The 27,262-nt window shown below is 39.1% G+C and overlaps 1 protein-coding gene across 1 annotated transcript; it reads right to left on the reverse strand.

The window, feature by feature from the left end:
- Positions 1 to 4,393: 4,393 nt before the first annotated feature.
- Positions 4,394 to 26,750, reverse strand: rab15 (RAB15, member RAS oncogene family). Its single transcript, XM_023271768.3, has 7 exons — positions 26,413 to 26,750; positions 12,892 to 12,952; positions 10,208 to 10,268; positions 9,442 to 9,519; positions 8,764 to 8,853; positions 7,511 to 7,576; positions 4,394 to 7,337 (listed from the first exon to the last, which is right to left on the reverse strand). The coding sequence occupies exons 1-7, from the start codon at positions 26,534 to 26,536 to the stop codon at positions 7,176 to 7,178; spliced, it is 642 nt and encodes a 213-aa protein (XP_023127536.2). The 5' UTR covers positions 26,537 to 26,750; the 3' UTR covers positions 4,394 to 7,175.
- Positions 26,751 to 27,262: the final 512 nt, after the last annotated feature.

Genomic DNA, 27,262 nt, shown 5'->3' on the forward strand with positions numbered 1-27,262 from the left:
ATTACTCACTGAGTAACGTACAGTATTTAATCATATAAAGATTATGATGCTGCTACATTCTCCATCATCTCTTAATTGTTTGCCCTTCACACTTTGAATCCAGTTAATACACTGAATACGAGCAGCCAAATTATACTAAAGCACGGAGGACAACAAGAAAGTCAGGTCTTCTGTGTTCCTGTTATTTTTTTTATTTCAGCTGCAGACTGCACCTCCCCACTGTGTTTGGTTTTTTGTTGTTTATTTTTTTTTAGATGTCTTTTAAGAGGATAAATGGAGGTGGTTCTCAAGAACAGAGGTAGCCTTTAAAAGCACAGTGCAACCACAGGTGGCATAAGAAAATGGAGGACAAAATGATTCAATACTAGATCTGGCTGTACAAGAAACCTGCCACCTACACTGCTACATCTGAATGTGTGATTTAGAGTCTATTTTCTCCTCTGATTTCCTGGCTCACTGTGACCATAAAGCTAAAGCTCGATTTGGAATAGAGGCTTTGGCGAGGGTGCTGGGAAGAGGGATGGGAGGGGGGATCTGGCTTGGCAGGGTGCTGCAGCAGTTAATTAAAGCTGCTGGGCAGGTATTTCAGGATTAAGAGTGGGTGTGTACAAAGGGCTTCTGATGGCCTTAGCACGAAGTCATCATCTCATGAGTAATAGAGGCTGTGAACACTTGATTTTGGTGATTGTGTCTCTAAATGCATCATGATCATCACAGTAGATTTTGCTTGATGCGGTTCACTTCTTTGTTATGACTGACACTGCTGATTTATACTAGTGAGACATCTCATTAATCTGGTGTTAAGATGTCATTTTTCTGGACTTTTCAACCAACTATTATACTGTTATGTAATGGACAAATATGGGATTATTTTTTATGGTTTGTTTGGCTGTAAATAAATAATGTTGATTGGATACAGCAGGATTTTTTACCATTAGAAAAGAATAATTGCATGGTTCAGAGAAAACTGCCTGGAGTCTTTTTCAGACTGTCATAATGACTAAATGATTATGTGTCTTTTGATCACATCATGATCACATGGCAACTGTTGTTAAGCTGAGAAAACAAGAAGAAAATATTGTCTTGCAAATTTTAACGGCGCACCAATCAGCATTTTCATGTTAAAAATGATGTTTGTACATCAACAAATCCACGAAATATTGTCTCCCTCATAAACTGTATATAAAAGTTCAACAAAACCTCTGGGTTTAGAAAAGTGAAACCAAAGTGAAAGTGCCTTAAGTGTCTTCTTTCTAACAGCCAGTGGAGGGTGACTCATCTGGTTGCATAAAAAAGTCTGATTGTAGAAATAGACGTATGAGAAAATGACCCACTGTCTCTCCTGAGTTATTGAGTAAACATTTTCCTAATGAGTTTATTGTCTCCACCACTAGTTTCAAGCCTTTTTAAATAGAGCATCTTGTAATTTTTGTAAAATATGATCCCATTAAGAAGAAAATAGAAGATAAAGTGATAAAATTTTAAGCCAGGTCTGTCTTGTGATTGACAGGTCACTACCCTATAGTGTCCTTTAGTTCTCGTCAGATCAACCCCTCACTCATTATTTCCACTTTCAAAGGAACAACATGGCGACAGCCAAATTGCAAACTCAGGCTTTAAAAACATTAGAACACCAATGGGTGAAGTCACAGTCCCTACGTAACTCCAAACTCAGCTCCATTTAGTCTCTAAACCCATTTGTATTCTCTGAATCTAAGCTAATCATCTTCACTGGCATCTCTGACTATACCAGGGTATTAGTTCACTGCGTCCATCTTTTATGTACGTCTGTGGTCCCTCTCAAAAAAATTGCCTCTGCATGTACGCTGGTTATTACTGACATAATCCGTTTTTAACTGGATAATTTGTCAGTGAAAAATGTGGTTGTTGTGGTGCCCTACTCCCACCTAGCCAAAAAATGCAACCATCTTGGAAGAAATGACCAGTCAAGTGGTAGTGAACTGATCAGTCCTAATGCTTTTTAGTGTGTCATGGTTCTGCCATTAAGAATATTTAAAAAAAAAAAAAAAAACTTCAATTATTTGATTTTTATCAAGATTTAAAGAACAGACAACATGTACACCAAGTGATGACAGGTGCTAGAAATACTAAATATGTTGGCTCCACATGTTGTGGATATTTTACACATTTTCAACTTCAACAAGCTCTGTGTTTTTCACACGACTTTGAACATCAACTGTAGAAAAGGACAACTTTTAAATGAGATATGTAGAATGAAATGATTAGATGAAATATCCCAAATTTAGGCTTATTTGTAGCTGTTTTTCCTGATGAAAGTGCATATTTCAAAGTTAAAAATCTGACAATTGCTTCTGTTTTCCCTTTTTTCCGTCTCTGGTAAAAGGTGTAGTTTTGTCAATTTTTAAAAGATAGCTTGCCTTCCAAACCTGCAGGCAGGTTGTGAGTTTTCAGAGGGTAAAAAAAATCAGTGTTTTAATCTAAGACTCAAGACAACTTTATTAAAATGAATTCCATAATGACAACCTTCCACAGGTGTCTCCTCTTCTAGACTGAGTGTTGCCAACTCAACAGAGGACTTCAAGCTGATAGAGCTGCACAAATCAAAGCTTGTGTAGAGAATTCAGCTCAATCTGTTGTGTGAACATGAATGAACTCTGCTTACTGTGTTCTGAGCCTGCCCACCTCAGGGAATTTGTCTGTCTCTCTCCTTCCTTCCCACTTCCCCACACATGGATACAGTTATATCAGTGCAACTCCCGAACATTCACTCATTTACACTGACTCACAGGAACACCATACGGGCGAATGTCAGACAGCTGCAAGACCTGAAGTAATGTGGTAGGGGATTGTGTTGCAGAAAATGATGATGATGATGATGAAAATGATGATGATAGCTTCTGCTTACAACAGCAACAATGAACTCCCTCCCTGTGTACATATATGCAGTGTGTGCATGTAGTGTGTGTGTGTGTGTGCTATGTAGCAGCCTCTTATTCTGTACGTGTGTGTGTGTGTGTGTGTGTGTGTGTGTGTGTGTGTGTGTGTGTGTGTGTGTGTGTGTGTGTGTGTGTGTGTGTGTGTGTGTGTGTGTGTGTCACTCAGCCTTGCGACAGATACCGAGCTGTCACTTCTATCAACCAGGCAACAGTTCCACATGCATATTCATTATTATGGTAATTTCACCCAAAAAGCTTTAATGAGTTCACAACATTAACAGCTCAGATGAGGTGATGAACAAAAGTTTTGCAGCTTTTTTTTCCCTGCAAGTCTTTGTGAGAAAACCCTGTCACTGACGAGTAGCGACACATTATTTTATTATATTTTTTCTGTGTATGTTAAATAAATGTGGAGAGCATTTTAAGGTACTAAAACTGTCAGCTTTAAGAGTCAAAGAATACTGTGGGCAACGGGCTATTTAAAGTATTGAAGTTATGTGTAATAAAAGTGACCACCAAATGGCAATTACATTTATATGTGGTAACTAATTGGGTTGTTTATTGACTGTTGTAAATACTCACTGTGTAACTAATGAAGTTCCCACCATGACGCAAGAGTTTTTACACTGAGCGCAGGCTGTGTGGGAGAACAAGCTCATGGGGTGAATCTGTCATCTAGTGGTTAAATTAGAAGGTGAAACATAACTTCTGTCTAGGTACTGTTTACGTAGCCAGCATAAAAATAGGAGTTAGACATGCAGTGATATATGTACACTGGTGTTCAAAAGTTTGGGGTCACTTAGAAATGTCCTTAGTTTTGAAAGAAAAGCATGTTTTTCAATGAAGATAGCATTAATCAGAAATACAGTCTAGACATTGTCAATGTGGTAAATGACTATTCTAGCTGGAAACAGCTGATTTTTAATGGAATATCTACATAGAAGTACAGAGGAACATTGCCAGCAACTATCACTCCTGTGTTCTAATGCTACATTGTGTTAGCTAATGGTGTTGAAAGGCTAAGTGATGATTAGAAAACCCTTGTGCAATTATGTTAGCACATGAATAAAAGTGTGAGTTTTCATGGAAAGCATGAAATTGCCTGGGTGACCCCAAACCTTTGAACGGCAGTGTATGTATTGTACACATTAAATATTTTTATCTGCAAGCTTCATACGCTGGGAGATTATAAAAATGTATAGTTGCTTGTCTGTGCTTTCCTCAGCAGCTATTGTCAAAATATGAACACTGAAGGTCAAACACACAGCTTTAGGAAGTTCAGTGAGTGGATCCACTGTTTAAAGTGTGACGTCTTCACATTGTAATTAAGATAATGTTCCCTGTTTTTCTGATACTTAAGGATATTCACTATCAGTAGGGATAACCCTAACCCTAAGCCTAACCCCGCATCTCTGTCTCATAATATGAGATGCCTGGATCTCAACAGTAGCAAGAAGACACCTCTCAGAGTAATATATCTGCAAGTATTTACTCATAAACAACTGACATCTTTTCTCCAAGAATAACATGTTGCATTTTACATGTTGCATTTAATATATCTTCACAAATACGATTAAGGTACCCTAAAGGAAAGAAAGAAAAGTTCCTGAAAACAACACAGATACATAGTGTATCTAGAGTTTAGTCCAGAACATCATTCAGGACAACATACTGCCATTTCACATGTTGCACACATTAACAATTTCTTTGAGTAGAATTTACTAATACTAAGTTGCAAAAAAGTAGCCAAAGTTCTTTCTATGATGGTCAATCTGTATACCTCTCTAACAGGCAACTCTGGTCAAATGCTATACTTGTATTACGCTCAGGTGATAATTAACTTCACTGAAGTTGCAATAAAACAAAGGAAGAAAAACTGCATGCAAAACTCCCACTCGCCCCAGATCTGTGGGGAAAAGAAATGGCGTCTCCACTGGACTCTGTACAAAACAGTGAGAAAAGGACAGAATGACCAAAACGTTATCTTCACAAAGGGAATATTTCAAACCATCTAGAATATCCATGTGGACTTTTTATACAGTCCTCTAATGGTAATACAGTCAAATTCATGGTGAATATATGCTTATGATTCTTTCAGTGTATGATGCTTTCAAAAACTTGGTATATACATTACAATGGGCAGTTATCAAACCATTTGAACTATATGACATTTTTCTGCTTCAAACAAACAACATAAAATAAAAAAATACGTTCTGTTTTGCTACAGAGAAATTGAATAATTTTGCTCTCAATGATCTACTCAAATATATCTGACCACTTGGATGAATGACATCACAAACTGAAAAAGGCCCTGTGTAGTTAACATTTGCATGAAACCCAAAAAATAATGAAATGGCTGCATATATTTAGAATTCTTTCATTCTGTTAAAGGTAGCTATTGCAAGTGCAATTACAACCAAAAATCAGCAGGGAGTAAAAGAAAAATAGTTTGTGACCACAACTCAAGGCTGTATTTGAAATGCATGTAGCACCCTCTTGTGGTAAATGCATACACTACAGCTAAAGCATTCAACAGAAGAAAGGCCATGAACGTCAATACTCAAATAAAGAAAAAACTGAAGGGGTGGATGAAGGCCAGAGCTATACCAGTCACTTTGTTGATTTGGAAAAATCAATATCAGACACAGAATTTGAAAAATAATATAATATACAACTGTTTCAAGTCATCATTGGGCAATTCCAAGTCATTCCTTATGCTCTACATTATGACTAGTGATAAAGACTATAAAGAAAAGATGATTAAATCCTCATTTCCAGTTCTCCTGGAACTTTTCCGTCAATTGCAAAATTTGTAGTGGACATGAATTGCATTTAGTCACATCAAAGACACACTGAATTGAGCAAGAGTTAATACTTTAAACAATGAACATTCTGTCCCACCGAGGGAAATCTTGACATTTAGACCTTCAGTTTGTTAAATCACCACACACCTGGCATCTTAGGGCAAAATGTTTCTCGCTTTATCCTTGAAACTGCTCTCAAACAGCTTTGTAGCATGTTTGGCATTGCTCCATAAAACCGTGGGACACAGCTGGTTTCAAAATTGTAGCTAGTTGTGTCTCTTTATTTTAGGCTAAAACAAAATGAGACACATTTTTCCAAGAGTGTGCAAAGTGTGTGGCGGTGACATACACTACCGGTCAAAGGTTTTAGAACGCCCCAATTTTTCCAGTTTTTTATTGAAATTCAAGTAGTTGAAGTCCAATGAATAGCTTGAAATGGTACAAAGATAAGTGGTGAACTACCAGAGGACACAAAATAAAGGTAAGGCTACTCAAAACTGAAAAAATAATGTACATTTCAGAATTCTACAAAAAGGCCTTTTTCGGGGAACAAGGAACAGGGATCTTAAAGCTGTTCTGCAACAATGGAGGTTGATCAAGCGCTGAAAGTTGGTGCTACCAAATCCTAGAGGTGTCCCAACTTTTCTTGATTACTTGCAACCCCCTCTTGTCTGCATAAAAGTAGTGCTGTAACACACCTTGGCACCATACCCAGAGCATTATGTGAACAGCTTTGTACTACAGAAAGTTGTGTGTTGCTATAAAAATAGCGAGGAAAAGGCAATTAACAAGAGAAGAGAGACAGACCATCATAACCCTTAAAAATGTAGGTCTTTCCTACAAAGAAATTGTGAAGAAAGTCAAGGTGTCAATAAGTAGAATTTTCTTCACCATTAAAAGGCACTCAGAAACTGGGGGAAACTCTGACAGGAAGAGGTCTGGAAGACCCAAAGCCACAACAGAATCAGAAGACAAGTTACTGAGATTCAACAGCTTGGTGATAGGAGGCTCACAGGAAAAAAGAACAAGATGGTAAGCTTGAAAACATGGAGTGGCAGCACAGTCTCCACACTTAAACCCCATGGAGCTGGTTTGGGATGAACTGGACAGAAGAGTGAAAGCAAAGCAACCTACAAGTGTCACACATTTATGGGAACTTCTGCAACAGAGTTGGAAGAATTTTCTGAAGAATATTTGATTTCCATTGTGGCAAGAATGCCATGAGCGTGTTCAGATGTATCTGCCAAAGGTGGCTACTTTGATGAGTAAAAAAGTTTTGGTTTCTAAATTGATTTTTTTTTTTAAACTTCATTTGTTTATTTGTTCTATGCTTTTCATTTCAGGGTACAATGAGACATCAACATGCAAAATTTCAATAACAAAATGGAGAAATTGGGGTGTTCTAAAACTTTTGACTGGTAGTATATGTTCAATTAAAATTCATGTAGCTTCTTTAACACCAGCAGCCTTTGCGCTGGTCTCCAGATGCACCGTCACAGAGTCCCTCCTCCTCCTCCAGAGCAGCAAGATTAAGCTCATCATTCATGGACATCCGGAGCAGATCCAGGTCCTTTTTATTGGCTGCCAGCACCTGTTCAGCCAGTCGTGTAAAAGTCTTGGAAGGAAACACAGTCACAGGAGAAGAACAACATGAGAGATCAAGTCATTTCTGTGAAACACATACTGTAATTATGACTGGATACATAGCGTTGATGTCGGTACTTTTCTGTACATTGGCATAGGATGTCATTAGTTCCTTCTGAACAGCATCCTCTCAGATCACCTCACCTCTGTTATATTATAGTTCGTGAAGGCACTTGTCTCAAAGAAGTCCATTCCATAAGCCTTGGCAAGCTGGAAGACAGACAGCAGTGACAACAACAGTATTTCAATAACACAAACAAGCTTTTTGTTTGGAATTCGGACCGCAGACTACTGACTAGTTATTTCCTCTCATACAGGTGTGGAACATGTGTTTATGATAGTCTACTGGCTGTCAGACGTAATTGTGTGTTCAGGTGCAGCTTTTAATGGTGAAACAGTAGTTAGTCTTGTCCTCACAGATCAAATTGGTGCATCAGGGCATTCAAAGCTCATTTTAGGACTAGAAATTCAGGTCTGATTGAGATCCACAGAATCCACAGGGCCCAGAACTCAAATGAAAAGGTCAAAAGGGTAAGATGTTTTTTCCATACCTTATGGAGCTGGAATTGCATTATTTCTGACTTTCTATAGACTGAGAGTCATCTTGTCGGCCGGTATTTTGGTATGTCTACAGACATCCACGGTGCTGTCTGTAAATTTCCCCAGCACCTTTGCACTCATGCGGCATCATATCATCACACACCTGCCTCTGCTTTAGTATTGACACCATGCATTCATTGTGGCCATTCTGCTTAGGATAATGCCAAACGTGCTGGACACCATCTGAGCTGAACAAAAACACAGTGCTCTCTACTGACCATTGAACGTGCTCCCAAATGACTCAGGCTTCTTTTCCTGCTCTTTCGGAAAGTTTAATCTTGCAGTTTTGCGTCGTCGATTCAAGATTCAAGACCTTTATTTACCACAAGACAATTATGAACAGTATAATGCGCAGTGAAATGCATTGAGCACCTGTTCCAGACCAAAACAAAAAGCGTAATAAGAATAAAGAATAAAAACACACAAGAAATATATATATATATATATATATATATATATATATATATATATATATATATATATATATATATATATATATATACACATACTGGTAGTGCAAGTAGTGCACTGTCTGTGGCGTCTTTGTAGGAGGATGACCACGGTGGCTCTGATTAGTGGTACTATGACTCATTCTATACCTCCTGATTACCAGTATAACTGTGCGTCCACACATTTTTAGTTGGTCACCGATTTTTCTGTATCCTTTACCATCTTTACGAAGACTCATAATCAGATTTTTTAGTTCCTCTGACAATTCTTTTCTATGTGGAGCCATGATACAGACATGCAGATAGACAACAACTGAGAAAGTCCTCATGTGCCAGTGAAGGACCCACCTTGATTCCTTGCTCTGTGGCTACCTGCCTCTTGTCCACCTCATCTGACTTGTTCCCTACGAGAATCTTCTGGACCTTGTCAGGAGCATACTGCAGGGGTTGTCATGTGGATATGAATGGATATTTACAGATAAGGAAGAGGAATAGAAAACAAATTAAAGATATAGGAAGGGAGAGAGCGATTTTGAATGTCAACAGAAGACGGAGGGGAGAAAACACAGGAGAGATAGAGTTCAGGAAATGAGACCTAGATTAAAAGTAAGTGAGGAGCATGCCAAGATCAACAGAGAATATATTCGGACAGACCCATAGAGGAAATTAGGCCCATAATGACTAAATTAAAAGAATAGAATCATCTGGGAAATGACAGGGGGAAGCAAGGCAGACAAAAGAGTGTTATGAAAACCAAAAGCCAACAGAAAAAGTGACTGCAAGAAGAAAAACATCTTTCCAGTATTTATGACAGCATATTTTAAAATATGATGACAGATATTTGAAATGAAGATGAAACATAATAAACGCACATCACACCATGTCAGGCATCTGTTCTTTATCCAACCTGAGGTCTCTGCAAAGTCAGTTGATTTATTAGTTTGGCTCTTTCTACAATGTGAGAAAAATGTTTGTTGATTTCCAATGTGCCTGATTTATCTCAAATCCACAAGCTCAGTGACTCACCTCGTCCACATCACTGGCCCATTTCATGATGTGCTGGAAAGATCGCTCACTCGTGATATCATACACCAGGAAGATTCCCTGAAGAGAGATTTGAAAACAACAAACATGTTTTAAAGCACCATAGAGAGTCCTGTTTAAAAATGTTCTTGAACCTTAGAAGCATTTTTTTTAAGTTGATAAAATTGGAAACAATAATATGATTCCTGCACGCAAACCAGACTACCACTTGGAAAATTGGCTGCCTCTACCAGCAATTTATTTTACATCGTAAGCCACAGGCTGGATGGGAAATCCATTGAACTGTTTTATAGCACATAACTGGAACAAGACACTTGTCTTCCAATTTCATTACCAGTTTCTGGTAAATAGACAATTCGGTTTCAGCCATTTTAACCTATTTAAGTGCCCAAAGCAAAGGCAAAATTCATAAATAACAATGTCAGGGTGGTGGTTGTTGTGTGTAGTTGTGGAGAGCAAATAGCAACATCCCTTTATTGGGAAAGGGAAAAACTATATGAGATTACATCTTTTTACAATGTTGTTCTAAAATGCTAAATGTGCAACTTGATCATAATCCCTTTAAGAGCATCTAAGTAACTGAAGTAGTGCTGAGGATTAGGCATGATCTATTCTTGTAGCTGTAACAAATTTAATTTAGGAAAAAAATTAGATTTGAATTAGTTTCAGCAGTAATAATAATACATTAATATGAGGCAAATCGCACACGTCACAGTAGAATCAACGGAGGAGACTTGAGGTCAACTACCTGTGCTCGTCTGTAGTACTGCTTAGTGATGGTCTGGTACCTTTCCTGGCCAGCAGTGTCCCTGCACAGACAAACAAATATTCATGAAAATGCACATTTCATCATTTGTGACATTGTAATATGATGACATGCAGGGCAATAGAAAAAAAAAGACAATCATGTTTTAAGCTTCGTGACAATGCATGTCAGTGGGTTTTAGTAAGAGTTGTCATGGTCCCCCACTTTAAACTGATGAGAATTTGATGAACTGCTGTGAAATTTGCTATTTACTATTCCAAGAAAATGTATTAGCATTGATGCTAGCCTAACTTTTCATTTCGCACAGTCATTAGTTCAAAATATGAACCAGTCTCCACTATACCTTGTGTTTAGTGTAACTCTGTATAGCTAATGCAAAAGCACCTTAAAATGCTGTGACATCAATGTAATATATGCAAGTAATGACAATCACTGCAGTGTATTCAATCTTCTCTCAGCATAATAATAAGGAATGTTAACACATGCACTACCATTCAAATGTTTGGGGTCACCCAGACAATTTCATGTTTTCCATGAAAACTCACACTTTTATTCATGGTGCTAACACAATTGCACAAGGGTTTCTTCGGCTTAGGGTTAGGGTTATCCCTATTGATAGTGAATATCCTTAAGTATCAGAAAAACAGGGAACATTATCTTCATTACAATGTGAAGACGTCACACTTTAAACAGTGGATCCACTCACTTAACTTCCTAAAGCTGTGTGTTTGACCTTCAGTGTTCATAGTTTGACAATAGCTGCTGAGGAAAACACAGACAAGCAACTATACATTTTTATAATCTCCCAGCGTATGAAGCTTGCAGATAAAAATATTTAATGTGTGCAATACATACACTGCCGTTCAAAGGTTTGGGGTCACCCAGGCAATTTCATGCTTTCTATAAAAACTCACATTTTTAATCATGTGCTAACATAATTGCACAAGGGTTTTCTAATCATCAATTAGCCTTTCAACACCATTAGCTAACACAATGTAGCATTAGAACACAGGAGTGATGGTTGCTGGAAATGTTCCTCTGTACCCCTATGGAGATATTCTATTAAAAATCAGCCGTTTCCAGCTAGAATAGTCATTTACCACATTAACAATGTCTAGACTGTATTTGTGATTAATTCAATGTTATCTTCATTGAAAAAAATGCTTTTCTGTCAAAACTAAGGACATTTCTAAGTGACCCCAAACTTTTGAACGGTAGTGTATAAGTCGGAAACACGCAGAGCACATGAGTAACAGAAAATGTTTTTTCTGCCAAAATATCTAGTCTTGCAGCACTATATCCTGATTATTTATGGAGTCCATCAATGCCCCATTTTGGACCCAATCCTCCTTTCAGTGCATAAAAAATCTTCATCAGTCTTGATGAAAATAAGACGATGATCCTAATGTTTGGTCAACCTGACCTGTCCAATGACAATGACAACACTCTTGAACCTTACAATTAATATTTTATGAGAAATGCTGGAGTGATCTTTAACAGTTCCTTCACATTTAATAGACGAGTCAACTCAGCAGTCACAATGTACTTTATTCACTGAAGATATTTTAGCAGAGGTGAAGGTTGATCTGTCTCCCAAACACAAAAGTTATTCATGTCTTTATTACCACTCACTTAGTCGGTTGTATTTCTTAATATGCAGCTGTTCGACTTCAAACAGGAAAAAAATGTAGCATTTCAGCATTGATTTTAAGATTTTATTGTTTATTTTTAAGGTTTTAAATAGATTGGTGCAACCTTGTTGAACAGAACTCTTCCATTTTCATACTCTGGTTACAGCACAAAGATCGACCAACCAGAAGTTCCTGGATGTTCTGAGGTCCAGACACAAAAATAGAGGTAATGGAACCTTCATTGAGGCTGTTCCAAATCTCTGGAACAGTTTATTTTTTCATGTAAGAACTGCTCAAACTTTAGAACATTTTAAGTCACTGCTGAACCCCTACCTCTTCTTGCACTTGATTATTTTATTGTCTTTTTCTTTTTGTAAAAAACTGGATGTCTTTTATTCCTTGTGTTTTATTGTGCTTTATGGGCTGCAATTTTAGTTGTGCGTCAGCTCTTGTTGTTTACAAATGTGCTTTTTAAATTTGACTTAGACTTTCATGTCAAGCACTTGTGGTAACTGCAGTAATTCTATGTTTTTATGGTTATGTTGGGACACTGTGGTCTGCTTTGACACAGAAAAGTCCACAGGAAACTGGTCTTTCCCTAACTTTAACCAAAGTGCTTTTGTTGCAGTCAACAGACAGGACTGTGAATGTTTTTTTAAATCAATGCTCAACCCAGCATGTTGTACCTAAATGTAACAATTGGGAAGACAATGTAGCAATTTATGAAATCTTGGTCTTTGTCCTTTAATATTACTGCCGGACTGAAAGTTGATTTTTGATGTTTTTTAAAAATTATATATTAAAATAATAATAATAAAAAATGACAGTACTTAAAGTTTCTCCAGTTTGCTAAAATTCCAAATAACCTTGAAAAAATATAGATAATATAACCTCAGTGTTCTGAATGATAGATACAAGCAAAACACTGGAAAATAATTAATATTTTCTGAAACAGAAACTGTGCTCAAATAACATAGAACAACATATTGTTCTTGTCATGCACAAAGCTTTCCGACATGGTGTCTCATTTCTTACCATATTTGTATCCGTACTTTGATACCATCTATTACTAGTGTCTTCATTTTGAAGTCAACTCCTGTAAGAGAGAAGACATGGTTAGGAAATTTGCAAAATTACATTCACAGAGGAGATCTTAATTTATTCAGTATTTCTCCAGACCCACAGGGGGCTGTGCAAAGGCTAAATGCTTTAAGTGTTCTCATAGACGTGTGTTCTTTCCACACTGTAAGTGACTGAAATCAATTAAGCCGGCACGTCTTCTACAGACAGAGGTTGACCAGTATCTACTCCAGCTTTGTAACATCATAGATGTATGAACACACTGAGAGCCGCATCATCCTTGTATCGTCAGCCTGTTAGGAGATCGAGCTAATGATTCAGTGAGCCAAGTCCTCATTTAGTTCCTCTCTTTGTATCGACTGCATGGGAGACAAAATGAGAAAAAAGAGGCTGAGCTCTGCTTAACAGCACATAGAACAAATGAAGGAAAGAGAGCTGAGATGGGAAGCGGTTAAGAAAGAAGTCGCTCACGCTTCAGTGATCTCTGATCTATCCCAGATGGTGGAGTGTGATATTGTTCATAGAAAATCCGGACTGGACCGTGCATTTCTGAAGACCAATACATATATCAAGGGACTTTCTTAGTTTTTGGGGTTTTCTTTGCATTGTTATAACAGAAACTAATTCCAAGCATTGATTAATTCCTCGTTTATTCTTGTCTGGCTGGGAGAGGAGGTCTTGTAATTCTCTATACAAGATACAGTATTGTTGCACTAATACAACTGATTGCTGTGGCCAAGATTTTAGAAGTACCACGGTCAGGAGTTCAAATTTCCCCAGCAAAAGCCCACTACCCGATACATTTTGCTACATGGTAGGAAGAGAGGCCATTCTATACAATTAATCTCACCAACAACAGCATGAAACAACTGCTGTAGTAAGTCTATGACAGGGGTCGACCAGTATGGTTTATTCAGGGCCGAGAGTGATTATTAGTTATCAAGGAGGCCTATAACAGATATTAAGAAATGATATGCATTTGTAGTAGAAAGATTAAATCTTGGTGAAAATTTAGAATAACACAGTCTCCAAAACAAAACTTTGTTGACATGCTTGTGTTTATGTGTACCCCTCGGAACCCCAAAACCCTCCAACAGATTCTGCAAAAAAATCTGTGCTCCACTGCTCTATTGAGAAGCTATGACCAACAGTCGTGACAAAAATGTAGGGACTTTTTAGGCTGAACTGCAGGCCATGTTCATACAGAGCAGACAGTGGGGGGAATGGACACAAATTAAGTAGTAAAATGTCTTCATTATGGTAAGTCACCCTTCTTTTTTGCATTTTTTTCCCCCCAAGTATCTGTAACAACTGTGGACATTTGGAAAAAAGTTGTACATGTTGACTCCAGATTATTATTATTATTTTGTAAAATAGGTAATTAAAGATGTTCAGTTTTCCCTTCTTTCTTTCTTTATGGCATTTTACTTTTGTTATGCAGGGAAAAAGACATTTCTGAGTTCCCTCTACTTCTAACCATGTTTATACTGTTTCCATAGAGGTGCAGGACTTTATGTTGCAGTGAAAAAATGAAGCCACAATAAAGAAAAATGAACCCAGAAACTGCTTGGAGTTCAGCTTAAATAAAAGAGAACTTTCTACAGTTTATCCTTTAGTGTTGACTGGCTCTTGCTGGTGACGTATAACCAATCAGTTAGTGGTTTTGGCAGGACACTGCTCAGTATCCCAGAGTGATGGTCACAGATAAAGAGAGGCAGCTGCATCAGAGCCAAATTAGAAGAAATCTGAATCAAATTTTTTACTCTCTTTTTTCTTGTCTCTTTTCTCTATCTTTCCTCTCAGACAAATTCATTCAGGTCAACAAAATGCAAACCCAAAGGCTGCTACAGACCACGCCAATCCCCACAAATTAACAATTCATCCAAATTAACCTGATACTCGAGGACCACGTGTCACAGCTGGGATGGCGCTCAGAGAAAAACCTACTGACTTCAATCACTTCACATAACAGGAAGACTGTGAGTTATTTTTTGAGAAAACTAAACAATGTTTCAGCCCACACTGTCTGCCTCCAGCTGTGAAACATATCAGTAGTATGGGCATCCATCTGATTTCTTTCCATTGCTTTTTAAGAGTTGAGCCAAATGAGGCAGTTCTATATAGCGATGTGTACTGCAGGTCCACTCAACAGGGGCAACCCACAGTACAAATAATTGGAAGATAGAGACATGAGGTTATAAATTTGTAAAAAGTGTCGCTCCTTACTAAAAGTCTGATATTCAGATTTTTCAGATCAGTCTGAAGGAAAAGTTGTTGTACAGAAAGTCCTGAATGTCAGTGTTTCAGGATTACAGAACTGAATGTGCATTGATATGTCTTACTATCTATCTAGAATCTAAGTAAGTCTGCTCCAAACACCAATACATGACTGACAGATTGTTCCTACTGTTTGATAGGTTTTGATTTATTTCTTTTACATGGTGTTTTATATGAATGTACAACTCTCTGGAAGGCACTACTGAGAGACTATTGTCTTGGTGCAGTAAGAAAAGAGAACTGAAGTAAACTGTATCCGTGACTTCTACATGTTAGCATTAACTGTATGTTTATTGATTCCTAAACCTTGTACTCAGCTTTAGTAGCTTTAAAACTGTAAAATCATAAATCTTAAATAACTGCTTGACAAAAAGCTTTTTCAGGTTCCCATCTTCCCTTCACGGGCAACTGTGACGATGGAGATGTGCAGTGTGCACAATGTGAGAAACAGCAGTTAATTTAACATGGCAGCATTTGACAGCAGCAGTGTGAGAGCCATGTAAAAACTAATGGGAACACACCCAAAACTGACTCGGCTAATTACAGGGATGGCTATGTTTGACTATGCAAGACAGATTAGGCGCTGAGACGTGTCAGTGTACTGTAGGTAGCAGTGACAGGCTCACTAATGGATGGATGGATGGATGTTCTGGCACTGACATTAATTCACTGGGGGATGGGTCTGTCACCCATGACTATGATTACTAGCAGAGGACAGACAAAACTGTCAACAGCTGTTGTCTTCAGAGCACAGCTGGATGAGGACCAAATCATTTTTTACAATTATAATTTTGTCACCAATTCATATTGAACAATGAAGTTTTATGTCACTTCATAGCACACGGTGCCGGCTTTTATAGCGGGAGGATGAGAAATTAGCTGCAGCTGCACAGGTCCTGCAGCTGCTACTCATCCTCTCATCAGGACTGTGACAGTCCTCCCCCCCCCCCCCGAACGTATGCCTCCTGGGGTCCGGAAAAACAAAACCAAAAGTGTCCCACAAAGGAAAAGTCCACAAAATCCACTGGCAGGCAGGCCAGGCAGTCAGGGTTCTTCCAGGGAATAACCCGGGGTCAGGTGAGGCAAGCGGTCTGGACAGGGGCCGGCAGTGGAGGCGGAACCTCTGCGGCGAGCAAGCTGGCGGCCAGCGGTGGAGGCGGGCCTCTCCAATGGGTGAGCAGGCGGGCGAGCTGGCGGCCGGCGGCGGAGGCCAGACCTCTCCGGTGGGCGAGGTGGCGGCCGGCAGCGGGGGGGTCACTTGAGCGATCCGGCTGGAAGCGGGCGGCAGAGGCGGGATCGATCCGGCTGGAAGCTGGAGGTGGGATCACTCCGGCGATCCGGCTGGAAGCTGGAGGCGGAAGCGGGATCGCTCCCGAATAGGCGAGGAGTCTCTCAGCTCTTTTCTTGGCACACTTTGGGCCCCTTAGTACCAATTGAGCATCATTTAAACGCCACAGCCTACCTGACTATTGTTGCTAACCATGTCCATCCCTTTATGACCACAGTTCACCCATCTTCTGATGGCTACTTTCAGGAGGATAATGCACCATGTCACAAAGCTCAAATCATCTCAAACTGTTTTCTTGAACATGATAATGAGTTCACTGCACTCCAACGGCATCCACAGTCACTAGATCTTAATCCAATAGAGCACCTTAAGGATGTAGTGGAATGGGAGATTCACATCATGGATGTGCAGCCGACAAATCTTCAGCAACCGCGTGACGCTATAAAAGTCAATATGGACCAAAATCTCTGAAGAATGTTTCCAAAACCTTGTTGAAAGTATGACACAAAGAATTAAGGCAGTTCTGAAGCTAAAAGAGGGTCCAACCTTTTACTAGCAAGGTGTACCTAATAAAGTGGCCAGTGAGTGTACAATATACAACATAAGTGAGCAACACCCTTTTTAAAATCATCTAAGTATCAAGTAATTCAGAACTGAATCTCCTCTCAATAATAGCATTATATCAAGTTTGAGTAGTACAGTATTTCCTCTAATGAATAATAAAAAAAACAGCTCTTCAGAAAGACTTCATTCAAAAAAAAGCCCCAAAAGAGAAACTCATTGGAACAAAAATGAATACACCTGTGATCGCTGACACACGTTAGAAAACCTGTGATCATTCAAATAAAAATGAGTTCACACGTGATTTGTAGTCACGCTAACTGCATGAACATGGTTAGGGATGACCTGTAAACAGCAGAACCTTCTCCAATTTGGACCTGTGGACTCTGCATGTTTGCATCATGACTCCACATGGAAAAGAATTGCCAGAAGTACTGAAAAATATAACTGTAAGACTTAATAAAAATAGAAAAGGATACAAGAGGATTGGTGACAAATTAAAAATCAATACACTATCATTCTGCTATAGAGGAAAAACCTCTGTGGCTTGTTTGTATTCTTTTAAACCAATCACAGTCATTGCTGGTGGGGCTATGCGAAGGATGCCGCTTTGGTGTTGACTCAAAATACTGATAAGTTGAATTCTTGTGGTAGAACACTTGCATGCAAGGATTCAAGCACTGATGTAAATGGATAATCGACCTAAAAAACAAGATCATGGCTGCCTTACTGCATGATCCTAATCTTTTGCCAAACTTTTAGTTTAAGTTTTTTTGAAATGCTTGTTAATCTGTGGTAAAATGTCCAGCTCAGTACATATCTTTAAAAAAATACATTTTACACAGATTTTCTGTATTGAGATCTGTTTGCAAGTCTTGGAGAGTACTAGCGTACTTAGTCAGATAATTAGCCGATTTAGTGGGATCTCATTTAATTTGTATGCTGATGACATTCAATTATATTACTCATTTAAACCCGATGACAGCAACAAATTATGATTTTTAAATGACTGTTTGCAGGCCATTAATATCCAGATGTCTGACAACTGCCTTCAATTAAACACAATCAAAACAGAAGCCCTTATATTTGCCCCTGAAAAATGGATACCTTCCACTAAGCGACATATTGGACCATTAACAAACTGTGTTAAACCTTGCCTTAGAAATCTAGGTGTGATTTTTGACCAGTCTCTTTCACTAGACAGCCATGTCAGCCAGCTAACACATTCCTTTTTCTTTTATCTGTGCAACACAGTTAAATTAAAATCCATGGTATCTACAGTAGAATTGGAGATGATTTTACATGCTTTTATTTCATCTTGTTTAGATTACTGTAATGCCCTTTTTTCCTGTTTAAATCAGTCCTCTCTGGACCACCTTAAGACAGTCCAAAATGCAGCTGCTCACCTTTTAACAGGAACTAACCAGAGATTCCACATCACCCCAGTCCTGTCCTCTCTTCGCTGACTCCCGATGAGTTTTCGTGTTCATTTTTAAATATTGGTGCTAACTATTAAGGCTTTGTGTGACCAAACACCTCGGACCTCCTTCAACGTTACACCCCAAATAGAACTCTCAGGTCAGGCCAACAAAATGACTTTTCCTCTAACCAAGTACAAAACCTGTGGTGATTCTGCTTTCCAAGCTCTCGCACCAAAACTGTGGAATGCTCTTCCTCTACAGCTGAGATCAGCCAACTCCTGTAAAACTTGTATGCGGCAGCTGAAAATGTATTTATTCAGACAGGCTTTTGGTTGATCTGTAGCCACTTTTCTTTTTTTAATTATTGTTTTGATGCACTGTACTTTAGCTGCTGATGTAACATAGTGTGAAGCTTTAGGAGAGGTTATGTAAAACATTATGAATGTCCTCCAAAAATGTTCTGAGTCAGCATAGGTTGAGGCTTAAGAGTAGGAGTTTGAAAAAAAAAAAACAAAATCAGGAAATGTAGAGTCAAAAGGTAGTAATCTCACCAAACTGGATTAGCACTTCATCTCTGCTTGAGGACAGCAGCTCAACTGTGTGACATTAGTTGTTTTTCGTGCCCCAGACTCTCCTGCTGACAAGGAGAACAAAAACCCTCTACTGGTTGTTGTGCACTGATTTTGAACTTTGCTGTTCCCTGTGAGTCTTGTGGTGTAGTAGGAGTCCATAAAAGTTGGCATTAGACAGTTTGCTAAAATCGTTTTTTTTCCCTCATATTTGTATTGGTATAAAAACCCAGATCTGGTCGAGTTAGGGCCTACATTTTGATAAAGGCTATGTGGAAAAACCCCAAATTAACACCAATTTGTTTGTTGTTCCACAGGCCATATTTAAAAACAAAACATTCAGACACTTATAATTGTTTTGGATGGGGAAAATTAGGATTTGTGAGGAGAGAGGGTCCTTGTCTAATGAGGCTGGGGGTCACAGATCAGACTGCAGACAGTAGAAGTATGAACTATTCAGCAGAAAGTGATTCTAATTAACACCACACACACAGTGTTCTGTCCAAGAGGACTGTTCAGACAAACCAGGGCTCAGTCACTGGAAAAAATGCGTTGCAGATGAATTGTGTTGATGTTAGTTTTTCATATTGCATCACAAACTCAATTTCTTTTACCAATTGGAGGCAACAGATTATACTTGAGAGATGTCAGAACATTTTTATTTTTGTTGTATTTGTTTTAGGGCTGGGACTTTAACGCGTTAATTTCGATTAATTGATCGCAGCTCAAATAACGCGTTAAAAATAGTCACGAAATTAGTTGCACCCTCCTCAGTTCCCTCGTTCCTGGCACACCGGTAACTCTGATGAACACTCCAGCCCAGTAGGTGGCGGTAATGATCCTAAAGTCTGTTTGTAGCCATGAAGTAGAAGCACAGGAAGCACTGAGTGAAGTCAGGCACTGGTGAACAGTGAAGAAAGATGAGATTGAGCTTGTTGGGCAGAAATTTTCCTTTTAAAAATCTTCCTGATGGCAGCTTGGATAAAAGCCTGGTTATGTGCAAATTGTACAACAAAGAGTTTTCTGATCACTGCGTCACTTCAAGCCCACGGTATCACCTCAATGTAAAACATGTTGCTGTTAGCACCAGAGCTAACGTTAGCTAAGAGTCATGCTAACGGCTAACGGTGTAGCCATCCCATAATAGACCACTTTTCTAGACAGTGCTTGAGTTTACAGAAAGTCTTAAAATGTTGAATAAAATCGCTATAATTGCATTTAGATTTGCAGTAATCTGTGAATGTAGCAGACATGAAAAATGCAGATAAATAGAAATGAAATTTTTGTGGTTTAAGTTTTTACTCCGTCGAGGCTCTGCCTCCTTGGATGAGGAATAACCTAAACAACAAAAATATCTCTTTTAATAACTTAATTATAAACTTTTTCTTTATAAAAAAATTACATAAATAAAAATTGATATTCCTATAAAAAGAACCATCAAAATTCCACCATTTATCAGACCCAGAAAAGATGAAAACAGAATGAATCTCTGGATTTTCAACTTTCTGAAGCTCCTTGAACTACTTATGCTGATTTTATGTGCCATACAGTGGAAAAAAACAACTAAATTCAGGCTTTAAGTCATCAAAATCACTTTTTTATGTGTCCCATTTTTCTCTTTTTTAAAATAAATTTTAAATTATAAACACGTATATGTCTATTCATTGATTCAACTGTCAACCACAATTTTATTTGAATTGAAAAACTTCACTTATTGTGTCAAATATTGCTATTTGACAAAACTGCAATTAATTGCGATTAATTAATTACAAAGCCTGTGATTAATTAGATTTTTAAAAATTTAATCGCGCCCCACCACTAATTTGTTTACTTTCTGGGGCTGCACAGTGACTTGGTGGTTAGCACTGTTGCCTTGCAGCTAGAAGAACCCGGTTCGTGTCCCGGCCATCCTGGAATCTATCTGCATGGAGTTTTCCTGTGCATGAATGGGTTTTCTCTGGGTACTCCAGCTTCCTCCCATAGTGGTAACTGGTAACTCTAAAACTGTCCGTAGGTGTGAATGTGAGTATGACTGTATGTCTCTATATGTAGCTCTGTGATAGACTGGTGACCTGTCCAGGTTGTCCCCTGCCTTCACCCTAAGTCAGCTGAGATAGACTCCAGCCCCCCTGTGACCCTAATGAGGATTAAGCAGTGTATAGATAATGGATGGATGGATGGATGTTTACTCTCTGTACCTTTTTGGAAGAAACAACACAACAAATGAATTTGAACAGAAAAGTTAATATAACTTTTTTTTTTGTCAAAGTTTAACACTACAACACCCCAGTTACATAGGCCTGTACCCAAATACACTGTAGTGGCAGGCAACACTGGCATTCTTGTTATACATAAAAACAGACATGCAGAGCCATGAGTACAGAAATCTTCCATTTTTGCATATTTGTCAAATTTAAATACTTCAAATCATCAAACTTTTTATATACAACAAAGATAAGTCAAGAAACCACAAAATGCAGTTTTTAAATGATGATTTCATTTACTGAAGGAAAAACTTGTCCAGCCCACCTCGCCCTATGTGAAAAAGTAATTGCCCCCTTAGCGACCAAACTACCAAATGACCAAATTCATTAGGCTGCTAGGGTCAGTTTCACCAGTCACACCCACATGTGATTACTGCCAGGCTTGTTGAATCTAAACATCACTACATAGTTCTATTTTGTTCACTAAATACAGTTATTTTGTGATGTCTGACATTGTGAAGTAGCTAAAGGGTCTCAAAAAGCAGCACATAAGTCATTTTGGGGGGCAAGTACTTCACAGGGTTATATAGGTTTTCAATTAATCTTTAATAAATCATCATTTAAAAACTGCATTTTGTGTTGTGTATGTTATCCCTATTCTACCTCTTTCTAATATTAGATAAATATAAATATTAGTTAGAAATATGCAAAAATAGAAGACATCACTGTAGTGTATGTGTTCATTGACCCAACTAACTACAGTAACCTATAAGCTGAGTATAATACATTGTGTTCTCATTTGTTGTCTGACAAAAAATGTTATTTCAGTGCTTGGTTTAGTTCTGTATTACATTACATTTCTTATGGTGCTGATTCATCCTGAGCTCAACCGAATGACTCCACTGTTGAAACTATGAGTCTGTGCAGCAACATTCATTTGTAGAAAAGAATTTAGGTTAATAAGGGGGCATAAGATGAAAATAACACGAGAAGATTGAATTAAACAATGCAGTCACCTGCTGTGCTACCAGCATAAACTGCACTCAGCCCCTATTTTAGTTTGGTCACATTTTTGGTCTGTGTGATGCTGCTGCTCTGAAATAAAGCCAACCATAAGAAGGTGATACTTCTACATTTGTTTGTTCAGTGTGACTCAGTGTCTGAAGGGAAGTTTCACAAGTTGTTGATACTGTGATACTGAAGAAGACAGAGCTGAACTCAAGCAGGGTGTGCACAATTTAACCCCTGTGTTTAGGGAATGTTTTCTGCCTTTTTAAGAAAGCCATCTTAAATGCAGGACTGGAAATGCAAGGAGAAAGACATGCAACTACTCCCCAACCATACGCAATCTGAGGTTCCATGGTTCATAGCACCTCTGAAGCAATTTTTGAGATGTCCTGTGATCCTGTACCACACCTATATCATCCTTAGCCAGTTTAATATAAGATCACATCTTTTATGTTCCTAGAAAGCCAAGGAAAAGTTAAGGTTATGATATCACCACTGTTTCACTGATAACCACTCTACAACAGGATAACCATCTGTGATGCCTCATACTTTACACTGCTGAGGTTGTGAAGCAAAGGTGAGCTGAGTGCATGACCAAGTTGGGATCATATCACAACTGGGATCTCCACTATGACGACAGCTGCTTATTAAACTATGATATATACGGCTGAGTCAGGCTGATATTTTATAGGTGTTCTGACAGCCAGGAGCTAAGGAGTCCAGTGAAGAGACTGCCGAGTTAAGGAAGATTAAACTCAGCAGTGTGACTGAATACCATGACTAAATCATCTCTACAGCTGTGCTTAGTCTGAGAAATATGGACTCTCAAGCCTAGAACACAGTGACCTGCAAAAATAAGATGGAGATATAAGTGCGAGCACATTAGTCATTCAGATCAGAACTCTACCTGCTCCAATTACTGTCAACTGGTTCGATTTTTATTGTTTAGGTGTGTATTTTATAGAGAGCAAATAATGTATAGAGCATAATATGTATCAGTAACTATCAGTTAAAAGGTTTTCCACTGATGCCATTTACAGGCCATGTTAAATGTGCATCCCAGTGAAGTAATAAACTGCTCTGGAGACATTGGACACCTCTGTCCAACTGAGTTTGTGTAGTTTTGTTCTGAGGCTGTTGTTCATGGTTTGAACCAAGCCCGTTAGTTCCAAATGAGCGACCTCACGTCGACATGACAGCACTGCGTGTAAAATGCAACATCCATGAAGAAATGGTTTTTTGGTGTGGAAGAACTTAAGTGGCCTTGCACAGAGCCCTGACCTCAGCCCTCCCCACACCTCTGAGATGAACTGTCAGACAGGTCTGAACCACTAACGCTCCTGTGGCTGAACAGGAGCAAATCCTCACAAGAGTGGAGGACGATGAAGCAGCTGATAAAGGCCCTTGAAATACCAACAATAATCAAAAGTCACATATGGGTCTTATGGTATCTGCATGCTGTATCACCCTCTGTTCATCATCACACTGTTTACTGCGAGTTGTTAGTGTCTGAATTTAGGGTTTTAATTCTTTTAAGTGACAGTAGGAGGTGTTCCTCATCTGCCAAACAAGACACACATCAGCTTTTTATTGTCGGATGTTGGTGGGAAGAAAAACTGAGAAGCTATAGATGAGATATCCATTATCTATACAGTATCCTCACTAGGGTCACAGGGGGCTGGAGTCTATTCCAGCTGACTTAGGGTGAAGGCAGGGGACACCTGGACAGGTCACCAGTCTATCACAGGGCTACATATAGAGACAAACAATCACACTCACATTCACACCTACGGACAAAGTCGGAGTACTCGAGAAAACCCACACATGCACAGGGAGAACATACAAACTCCATGCAGAAAGATCCCAGGAAGGCCGGGACGTGAACCTTACGGCTGCAAGGTGAAGGTGCTAACCATCAAGCCACTGTGCAGCCCTAGATGAGATGTCCTTTTTTGATAATCAATAGCAAAGAAGGAGTGAGGGGAGATGATGAATAATGGAGCTTCCCATGGGGGAGACGGGGGAGAATTTATATCCGTCTGTCACTGTGAAGGCTGGGAAATTATTCAGTGATTCTCCACAGGAGAGCACTGATGGTGGTCACTCTTGCCTCGCTTTCTCTTTGGACTTTGTGAATCTTGTTTATCTGAGGAGCAATTATAATTATTGCAGGCCCATGAAAGACCTCCCAGTGTGGATTATAAACACCACCTGCTGCCCACAACTATTCTGTGCAGTACGAGTATCTGGACCTTACTGCTTACTGCTGTGATGGTGAACATTAGGTACACTGCAACAAAAGCGCAGAAAGATCACTGCATTCATCTTTTTTCAGCACACACAGACAGGTTGAACTTTTCTTGTAAGAGACAACAAGCCTTGCAATGATCAGTGTAAGCATCACTCTACAGGAAGGAAGTTTCCTGTAGAGCGCTATAGGTCTTTGACTTAAAATAGCATACCGCAGCCTTTGCAAACATTGAGCACATATTACAACCACCAGGTGCAGGTGAGACAACACAGACATCTAGAATTTTGTATGAGGCTTGTGTGACAAGCAGATACAGAGACTCAAAATAAAATTTTAACTTCATGGTTTGTGGGGATTTTGTGGGAGGAGCACTCAAAAAAACGCAGACATTCATTTTACTTCTAAAACCTCCTTTGTAAATTCACAAGTACAGCAAAAATACTGTTGAAAAATCATGTTAAAATGAATAGAGAGTGGTGCAATCATATTCTTGTGGCCTTTCTTGTTGCTAATATCTGTCTTTTAATTCAAGGCTTTCTGCCACTTTCATAACTGACTGCCTTGATCCTACTTGTACAACATGTGCTCTGTCTTGTCACTAAAGAGCCACATATCCAGCACAATTACAGGAAGATTTCCTGATTCTTTCTTCGTCCTCCTGCCACAGCAAAATCAGCTGTTTGTCTTTTCCATATTGTGGCAAATTGCTATAAACATGATCATAGAGTAGCTGCTACTAGAGATGAACAATTTATGATTGAAAAATTGAAATAACAACTCTGAACAACACAATTTGCAAAAACTAAAGGCTACAGTTTAGGTGACTGTTATGCAGCAAATGTGATCCAGGGCTTATTGCATGTTTTAAATCTGCTACACAGTGAATACTGAACTGAAGTTAGACTTTAAAAATATGATATCTCAAATGAAATTGCAATTACATATTTTCCCCAAATCACAAAACAGGAGCTTACTGGGAGATGTCTATTAAGTGGAAGCATGCATACCCAGAAAAAAACTGCCCAGTTGCCTCAGAAGAAGAGATAAGAGATTCCACTGCAGCATATGAAAAATCCAGAGCTCACTGTACATCATTTCCCTCACCTCAAAGTGAAGCATGGTAATGTGCCTTTAATGGTCTGCTTTCTGAATCCTAACTATGGAGGTAGAAACATTGCACAAGTCGTATCGAGGGCAGTGGCTGCTTATGCTGTGCTGAGTCAGTAGTCCTCTTTACGGTGAGTGTGGAAATGGATGCTTTAAGTTTTTTTTTTTTAAATCTGCAAATAGAGAAGGAGCTGAATGTGTTAAGGCCTTGCCATGTAAATACAGAATGACACAATCAGTACAGAAAAAACCCTTCTTTTAAGATTTGATCTTAAAGGAATATGGAGTCAGTGTCAGCAGGAGTGAACCAAATAATGAATCACTAGGTTCAGGAACCTCATGGAGCCAACAAAAGGACAGATGGGGACCCCCATACTCCGGTTAATATGGCTGGATGATGCAAAACATCCTATTCTCATATGCCAAAATAAGTGTTTTTTGTTGTGTGGCCAGTCAGTGCCAACTGATGATAGTTGGTAAACTCATCTGCATGGCTGCCAAGTGTTAGTTCTTCCCCTCAGGGCTCCAACCAATGCAATCACTGTACAGTTAACACTCTACTCCACATCAAGTCACCACTCCGGTTCAATCATGCCAAGGCCATTGAAATTCCTGTTCGGCTCGAATTTATGGAGCATACATTGAAAATTCAGTTTCCACAGTGACTAGCTGATGCGCAAATGACAATGCAAAATAAAGGAAGAGCGTTAAAACAAATGAGAGAGCAAATTAACAAGTGCGGGGGGGAAAAAATTAAGAAATAAGTCCTGCTGGTGGAGCAGTGTCTTACCAATAGTGGAGATGTGAGACGGGTGGAATTCGTTGTCCGTAAATCTGCATAACAAACATGTTTTCCCAACCCCAGAATCTCCGAGAAGCAGGAGTCGGAAGAGCACATCGTACTGCTTAGCCATGGTGTTGGACGTAGCGTTGGGTTTTAGCAGCCAGAGTCAGCTAACTCAGCGATGGACGATGAGCAATCCCTCCCCACCTGCAGCCCATGTCTGCTCAGAAAGTCAGCATTAGGCTTTGGCTTTGCTTCTTTTTCTTCACTGGCGCTGTAACAAACAGGGATGCTCAGCTCAGCCTCCAGTCAGCCTCCAGCCTCAGTGGGTGGACCGCTGTCAAGTTACACTCACTGCAGGACGGACACATCCGGTGGAGCTTTCCAGCATACAAATCCATCTATCCTGGATGACATGATATAGTGATGGAGGTTTTTGCTAGTAAATTAAATCACAATCACTAAAAGCTCAGTGGTGGAGCCTGACAGTTTTTTATAGGAGGGGCCAGCCTGAGACCATTACTCACACTGGGGTGCCTAACTGGGTATTGTTTGCAGCAAACTGCTGTCGGTCAGATGACGCTCAGCTCATTAAAAATCTGGACAGTTGTATATTTCATTACAAGTAGGACTTTTGAATTACTTTTGAGAGCGTGGGTCAATCTTGCATTGTTCAGGAACTTGTAGTACTTTTTTCCAGATCTCTTCAACATAGTTTTCAGATGCATTTTGTTACCGTCTACACACTTAACAAGAAAAGCACTCAGAGAGCGCAATACTCCACCAAGGCTTCTCGGTTGTTGCGTGATTTCTGATGGGTGAACTCTTTAAAAAATTTGTGAAAAAAAAATAAATA

Source organism: Amphiprion ocellaris, chromosome 12 (assembly GCF_022539595.1).
Source record: "Amphiprion ocellaris isolate individual 3 ecotype Okinawa chromosome 12, ASM2253959v1, whole genome shotgun sequence".
Taxonomy (NCBI): domain Eukaryota; kingdom Metazoa; phylum Chordata; class Actinopteri; family Pomacentridae; genus Amphiprion; species Amphiprion ocellaris.

Excerpts from the sequence above, each read along its gene's own strand:
- rab15 (XM_023271768.3), bottom strand. The coding sequence starts at position 26,536 with ATGGCTAAGCAGTACGATGTGCTCTTCCGACTCCTGCTTCTCGGAGAT. Across the intron at positions 9,520-10,207 it reads AGTACTACAGACGAGCACAG|GGAATCTTCCTGGTGTATGA; the intron begins GTAGTTGACCTC and ends ATCTCTCTTCAG. Across the intron at positions 7,338-7,510 it reads CGAACTATAATATAACAGAG|ACTTTTACACGACTGGCTGA; the intron begins GTGAGGTGATCT and ends TTTCCTTCCAAG.